A 7,996-nucleotide genomic window follows, 5' to 3' on the forward strand; every position below is an offset into this window, starting at 1 on the left:
CACGGGTGGAGCTTAGATTTTAGAGAACCTTGAAGGGAACGATGCTGTTTTTTAAGTCGAGAACTTGAAGCTCATTCTGACATCATTTAGCATTTTGAAAGTGAACGAGAACTTGTTCATATCAGAGCTTTGAACTTAATTCAAAATGCAGTAAATACAGCTTGGATCCAACATTCGATAGGCGAGGGTGGGATTAAAACCCTGCTTGCCACCAGTGTATTTGGCCCTTTGGATGGACTTTCACTGTTCTTTTCTCCTCCCCTGATCTTGATCTTACTTCTCAAAACCCTAAATCTCAGGGAGATTAGAGAAGACATGACGATGATGAAAAACAAGGAGTTTAGAGAGGAAAACATGGGTTAGTTCCGGTCGACATGCATCAAGTTATTCAACAATGGCATTGCAGTGTCGTCCTAATAATGTCCAACCATAGACTGACACTCATGCATCAGAATGGTCTAGTCAAAGCCCGATGAAGGACGACTAACATTTTCAGTGTCTGTTTGCAAACCTGGTAGAGATTGATTCCAGAAGGGTTTGTTTACACATGCATGTCACATTTTAACACGAACAACGCGGAAAATCATGAATGATTCAACATACAACTAAAAATACATACAGTGAAGTTTGTGGATTTAATTGGGCAAAAACATAGGAAGGTTTGAGGGGTGTGAATACTTTAGCAGAGTACTATTGAGAGACCAGCTTCAGTTTGCGTCAAATCTAAGCACCAGTAGAATTGTGTTTCGTGCTGCTGGTGCTGGAAGTGGCTTCCACAAAGAGCAGGCGCAGTTTTTGTAAAGCTTACTCTTCTGTGTCTTAAACTCTATCCTCTGGGTTGGGCTTTTTCGTAGTTATCCCTCACAGTGGCACGACGCAGATTGAATCAGAGAAAGAGTCTCCCTCCTGGAGGGGTTAACAAATGTGCAGCATGAGACCAATCTGCTCACTGATTGTTCAGGATCTTCAAGCTGCCGCCACGCAACCAAAGGAATTAAAGAAGCACAGCGGTGTTGCTTTCCGTCACAACGATTTATCGGTCATCCACTTTTGAGTCTTGTCGATGGAAATATGTCAGCAGCATGGAAGTATTTCCATGCGTCCCACCTCAGACAGCAGCAGGGTGGAGGGTGTATAACAAATGGAATAATCCACAGAGGTAATACAAATCAGAAGATAGTGCTTGAGTGGAGGTGTTGGAAGGTATCTTCGACTCCATATGTCTTCACAAACACCTTCTTTTAAAATAGCTGCACTAGTGGCGATCATAAAAGTGCAAGTAAATACAGTTCCAAAAGCTGCCCAAAATACATTTTTGAAAACATATTTAAATGACAAAATTCTCTCTGAAAAAAAAAAAAAACCAAAACATTTGCCCGTTATATATTTGTGTGCTTTGATTATCACATATTCATTAGATTTTAGTCTTTTTTTATTGGTAACCTATATGAGTCACTCTTGTTTTCACCTCTAAGGTGTGTTTTACACTTTAAATGCCTTATAATCAAAAGGGCAACCCCATGTTTCAGAACTATATATTGATCCCAATTCCTTTGCACCTCTTTGTCTCCTTCTGTTGGAGGGGAAGGCAGACAGAGAAGAAGGAGCTCACCTATTGGCTGTGAACACCCCCCCCCCCCCATCCATCCCATCAGAAACACACACTCCGTCTCTCCTCCTCTGCATCACTCCCTCTTTTTTGGCCATCCATCCCTATCCCCACCCTAACCCGACGATCCCCCTCCAACCTCCCCCCAGCTATGTCTGCAAGCGTTCCCATGGCAACTGTCGCACTGCCTGCCTAGCAACAAGCTTTATCCTTTCATTGGGAAAAAAATAAGGGAGGGGGGGTGGAATAGGCATAAGAGGGGGTGTGGGGGTTGCAGTTTGATTTTTTTTTTTTTTTGCTTTGGGTGCGTGAGGATGCCAGTGTAACAGCAGCACCTTGCAGTGGTTCCATTGAATCACTCCCTCCCTCTTCCCTCTATTAGCTCTGCACCTGCAGCACCTTCAGCCTTTCTTGGTTTTCTTTGAGTGAAATTCTTCTCAGCTTTGACAAAGAAGTGAAAGGAGAAAAAAACCCAGCTTTGAACGGCTTTGACTTTACATCACATTCTTTTTGCCTCCAGCTCCCTTAGAAATATTTGGAAACTTCTGATAGAGCCCTTATTTTTATCATCAAACCATTAATGTCGCACATTAAACTGAATCAATTGTTGGAAAATATATGAAACGGCACATTAAAAAAAAACCCTGTTTGTGCTGCCAGCTTGTTTTTGCACTGAGTAATCTGCATTATTCCGCATGGTTCCAACGCCAACCTATTTATAGAGGAGCATCTGTTTTCACTGGGTATGGGCTGCATTTATCGTGATGGTGAGGTGAACTGGTGTTACGCAAGTACTCTTTTAACTCTAAAGCACATGATATGGAGCTTTTGCTGCTCAGGCATTGGAGTGCTGTGGCCACGCTGCAGGGAATATCATTGCTGCCCTCTGCTGACAGCCTTGTAAGGAGATTTTCTTCTTCACCTTTAAGACCAGGGTGGTACGCAATCCGGAATTCCTTTTTCAAGAGTTTATATTGCAAAAAAAAAAAAAAAAAAGACCTAATTCAGACTGGCCTGTTCCCCATCCACACAAATTCTCCTCCAGCTGCTATAAATAAATCTCTTATGTTCTGAAGGTTTGTAATCGGGCTGTTGAGTAGGAGCAGACACTCATTCTGTCTCTGTCTGGTTGGCAGTCGGCCCGTATCGCCTCCTGCAGAGGCTATAGAAGAAAATTGCCAAGTGCGCAACCTCTCCTCGCTGCCTGCGCTCGTCAGCACTTGTCGGCCAAATCGTCACTTTTCTCTTAACACATCGTCAGCGACGCCAGTGTTTGCCAAACAACAAACTGTTGGAGAAATGTCCATGCATCCCTTTTTTCCTACCCGCTTGATTATTTTAATGGCTGCTTGAAGCCTATCTAAAGGGGGTTAGGGTGCAAGAGGTGAGGGTGAACTTGGACAGGCAATAAAGAGGGCAGATAACCCTGCAGACACCCACTCACTCACACGTAAGGGCCATTTTGTCCATGCAGGCACATAAAGAAACCCCCAAATTTCACAGAGGCAGACGCACATCTGATCTGGAGCTATAATCCCGTGATGCAACTCGTAGAACCTCGAACAAGATCCCCCGTCTGCGCTGCCGGTGTAGCGCCTGTGATTGATTCACCATCATGACACGATGTATGTCCAATGTATTTATTGTTTTTAAATATGAAAATGCACAGAAGCACAGTTTAGACTGAACACTCGTCACTTCATATAAAACAGTAACAAAGAAAAAAAAAAAAAAGCAGTCCCAAAAAATAATAATAAACAGTCACAAACAAAACAGTACACGTTGCAGTGTTTGTCCTAATGTGAATTTATTAATGCATAGCAACCCAAACAAACCTGATTAAAAAAAAAATGTTTCAGTTAGCCTTCAGGTGCCGCGAATGACGTCTTTATACGAGTCAGAGATTTCATCTCTTGGTGGTGTCCGCCGCGTTTGTGTCTGATTGTGCTTATAGGCTTTGAATAGGCCAGTCTGAGCGGTGGAAAGCTGTGTGGTGAAGGAAACCACCTTAATTACTTCATCGGTGTCAGGCAATAACGTGAGCCTGCTATTGTCATGTAGTCGGTTTTGTGACGTGGCTCCTTTGTTGTCACAGTTTGCTGGATATGCGGTATTTTGCTTTTCATACATACACATGTAAGACTCACAGTTATGAGCAACAGAGACAGGAGGTGAGGTCACAGCGAGTTTTTGTCAAACAGCAGATTATATGAGTGTTTAAAGACGCAATATATGGGTCAGCTGACCGCCCTCACCAATTCGTACCCACATCTCATGCCATTAGATCCTACGCTACTACCAATAATAAAAAAAAAATAACATTTGGTACCCAGCTAATTAAACCAAGGAGGATCAGTTATTTGTTTATTTCTTTTTTGCTGTAAATGGTGGAAATAGTTGCATTAATGCTACAACTAAATCTTTGCCGGGGGGTGAAAATGGACAGATGGTCGGTACCAAAACCTCTTGCCATATATTGCGCCATTTCCAACACGATTTTCTCAGGTACGAAACAACCAAAGCTGCAACGGTACGACATGGCAAAGGGGCCAAATGACCAGCACTCTGTACATTTGACAACAACATACAACTACTTAAACACGAAGGTCCTTCTGAATGCGAGGACAAGCCCGTATTGCTGTTTTTATGTGCTAAATGTCCTTAAAAGTCCAGGAATTAGCATCAACCACCAGCCTTGGTCATCAGTTGATTTTGGACATGAGCTGCTCTGTAAAAAGCTTCTTCAGCTGAGCCACCTCTTCAGAAAGGGAGCTGAGCTGAGACTTGAGGAAAGTGTTCTCGTGCTGATGCTGGACGTCGCTGTGTCCAGGCGTGGGAGGAGGCTGGAGGCTACTGCCAGTGGCGGAAGACCCATAAGGAGGAGTCTGTCTCTCCCTCCTACATTGCTCCGCATCCAGCTGCTGAACCCAGGAGCCGGCACAGTGCCCTGCTCCTGCTTCACCTCCACCCAGTCCTTTGCTGGCCTCCCGGGGACCTTCCCGTCCTGCGGTGGAGATAGCGGGGCTGCGTCTGCTGCTTTCGCACCCGACGTCAAGGCCCTCGCTGCTCCCGGGAGTCTTGAAACGCAACTTGTGGGGCAGGTTTTTCATGGCTTCTGCCTGGTCCTGCTTCCCGGCGCTGAGCGCTGCAGGGTGGTGGGCATCAGCGGGCGAGTGCTGGAGGTCATAGCCCAACTCGTCCGGTCGGTGCGGGGAAAACTTCCCATGGTCACCAAAGCGGTCTTCAAAAAAGATGGGGCTGCCCACGCTGGACCCACCTGGTGTAGAAAACCCGGAGTCCTCTGATATGTTACCACCCTCCCTAGAGCTCCTGGTGCTTGACTGGCCTAAGTGGTTATTGGGATGTGGTGCTAGGGAGCTTTGAGGGCCTACTTCCCCTCTATGGGGATAATATTGAGGAGTCAGATTTTGAACACTGTGTTGAGGAGCTCCGGCAAGCGGTAGAATTTGTGTGTTGGAGGGATCTTTAATCAAGCCAAAGCGGAACTTCAGAGCCAGCAGCTCTGCCCTAAGCCGGGCATTCTCCTCCAGCAGGGCGAGCACCCGGCTCTCCAGCACCATGTCGTTCACCCGCCGCTTCTCCCGAGAACGTTTGGCCGCCTCGTTGTTCTTCCTCCTTTTGTCCCAGTAGCTGTCGTCCTTTTTGTCCTGAGGGATGAACTCGCGCTTCCGCCGGGCGCTGGCAGCGGGGCTCTCCTTACGCTTGATGGCCGAGGTGCGACCCAGCAGGGAGCGAGCCAGCAGGTTGCTGGAGGTCAGTATGGACACGGCTTCATCCGTGAAGGACAGAGGTCCTTCAGCTCCACCAGAGGCCGCCGCATCGGGGGAGTCCATGGCATGGAGGACGGACAACTCCTGCTGGCCCCCCATACCCTGAGTCTCCTCCTCAAACATCATGCCAGGCATCGGCTGAAGGACAGTAGAAGGCTGAAGGGCGCTCACTTAAACTCTCAGGAACTCCTACAGCTGAGAATGCTGCAACACTGCCACCTAGTGGTAAAAAAGCAGAAGGATTAGTCGTTATGCAAGAGTCATTACAACACAATATTATGTAACTCCAGCACGTCCCTCAAACAAAATAGGAGCAGCTTGTTCCACCTCCTTACAAGCTTCATTACCTATTCAACATGAGACAATGAAGGCTGAACGTTCACAACTTATCATCCCTAGAGGACTTCTGGCACTCTTTTTGGAGCATACAGAACCCTTCCATACAACAATAATAACAGCAATAATAATAATAATAATAATAATAATAATAATAATAATAATAATAATAATAATAATAATAATAATAATAAATAATAATTCGAAGCTTCTAATCTGATCTTTTTCAATTTTAAAAATCTCGCAAGAATTCCAGACACGTATTATTTCAAGTCTGAGCGTTTTCTAGGTTAATTGTCTTTAATCAGCCAGGATCACGTAATTGCTGAGCAGTTTCCGGTCGGACTGTGCTCTGCATGGCTCCCGGCACTGACTGACCCACATGTCTAAGGAACAGGAACATACCGATCTCATGTTTTGTCACTTTCTAACTACCACGGTGTCCTCCCGCCTCAGTCTGACACATTTCATCCACAGCGCTGCGGCTGTTTAACCGGCAAAAGAAGCGATCCGAGGGGCGAGTTTCAACTTTTAGACAGAGCACAGAAAGCGACTCGCCTAAAACCAATCCCGGGACGTTTACGGATCATCATCAGTTTAACAAGTGGAACAGTTTGAGCGACACCAGACATGCGGGATCGCGATGTTTAATTCGGCTCTAATTAAATGTGAAATTACAGCCGCACCCTTACCTCGGTTTAAATGTTCAGTCCTCTCCGAATAATCTCTTCTTTATTCATCCCTTGGTCCCACTCAGAAAGAAGCCGCTTCCTCTGCCTGTCTCTCCGGTTAAATGCAGCAGACTCGCTCGCGTCTTGTTATTATTCATCGGCGTGGAGCGCCTCCACTCTGCTCCACTTGGAATGCCGCAGCTCCTATTTGTAACGAGGAGTTCAGCTCGGGTCGGTGCCTATCCTCGCCTGAACCAGCGGGGCCCTGGGTGCGCGCGCGCGCATGTGTGTGTGTGTGTGTGTGTGGGTGCGTTCGCGCGCGCGTGCGTGTTTCTGAGCCCGCCCCCACCCCGCTCCCCTCTCCGTCCTATCGACGCTCACGTATCATTTCCCTCATCATCATCGCCATCATCATCATCATCATCACCATCATCCTCGTCATCCGACCCCACATGCCACGCCCACTCTGATAGGATAATCCTGTCGTAAGAGTTAGATAATTTTGCGCCTCTCTCCAAGGGCCAGCCCCAGAGGGTAAAGAGTGGAGCTGCAGTCTCACTTGTGGAAGCGATGAAAGCCGTCCTTATTGTTGTTTGTCGTGTTTGTTGTTGTTGAGAGCTTTTGCTCTGGGCCTGAGTCCAGCCTGATCAGCAGCTTAGGACTGGGGGATATCAAAGAACCAAACGGGTTAGAGAGTTGCCTAAAAAAACCAAAAACAAGAGTTTGACCTCAAACGTCACCCCGTAGGAAAGCACGCTGAACAAACCTGGTTGGCAAACAGTGGTTAAAACGGTTATTTTCAGAAAGGTGGCGATCTTATCCGAAGGGACTTCAGTAACTGGAAGATGGGACCACCTGGTAACGACATTGCCTGATGCAAGGCTTGCATCATCACATTATGTTAAGAAGGTTTCTCAACAAGGCAGCCGCCCATATATATATATATATATATATATATATATATATATATATATATATATATATATATATATATATATATATATATATATATATATATATATGTGATGATCCTTAGGCGTTTGGGTTTCTTTTGTGTCCCTGTTTTCATCATGTTCCTGTTTGTGGTCTGCAGCTTGGGCTGGACGATATAGGAAAAAAAAGCATATCAATAAAATAGAACTCATATTGATCAATATTTAAAATTATCAACAAATTCAAAATATATATTTTAAGGGACACAAACACTGAATTCAAACTCCACTTTTTATTCAACCAACTTTTTACCAAAGCTGGAAGTTTTTTAAAAAAAAAGAAAAAAGCGCGCATGCCCTCTGAACTCTTTGAAGGGGGCGGAGCTTGGTGACTGAGCGTTCCTGGGTCTACTTTGTGATTGGTTGGGGGGGGGGGATATAATGATGTAATATTAACCTACATGGTTAGAATGCAAAAGGAAGGAAAGCTGTTATTCTGTTGAACTTTTCACTGACCATTTTTTTCTATTATCGATATACGTCTATCAATATATTTATGTATTGTTACTGAATTATTGTCCAGCCCTACCTGTAGCTTTTGCTTTATCGGTTAATTCCTTTAGGTTTAGCTTCTTAAGTGTTTGTTGTATTCTGTGC

The 7,996-nt window shown here is 45.3% G+C and overlaps 1 protein-coding gene across 1 annotated transcript; it reads right to left on the reverse strand.

The window, feature by feature from the left end:
- Window positions 1–3,810: 3,810 nt before the first annotated feature.
- nfil3-6 (nuclear factor, interleukin 3 regulated, member 6) lies at window positions 3,811–6,678 on the reverse strand. The gene is made up of 2 exons (XM_012867926.3): window positions 6,429–6,678; window positions 3,811–5,619 (listed from the first exon to the last, which is right to left on the reverse strand). The coding sequence occupies exon 2, from the start codon at window positions 5,533–5,535 to the stop codon at window positions 4,312–4,314; it is 1,224 nt and encodes a 407-aa protein (XP_012723380.2). The 5' UTR covers window positions 5,536–5,619; window positions 6,429–6,678; the 3' UTR covers window positions 3,811–4,311.
- Window positions 6,679–7,996: the final 1,318 nt, after the last annotated feature.

Source organism: Fundulus heteroclitus, chromosome 16 (assembly GCF_011125445.2).
Source record: "Fundulus heteroclitus isolate FHET01 chromosome 16, MU-UCD_Fhet_4.1, whole genome shotgun sequence".
Lineage (NCBI taxonomy): Eukaryota > Metazoa > Chordata > Actinopteri > Cyprinodontiformes > Fundulidae > Fundulus > Fundulus heteroclitus.

What these genes read in the sequence shown, in the direction of transcription:
- nfil3-6 (XM_012867926.3), bottom strand. Translation starts at nt 5,535, where the DNA reads ATGCCTGGCATGATGTTTGAGGAGGAGACTCAGGGTATGGGGGGCCAG.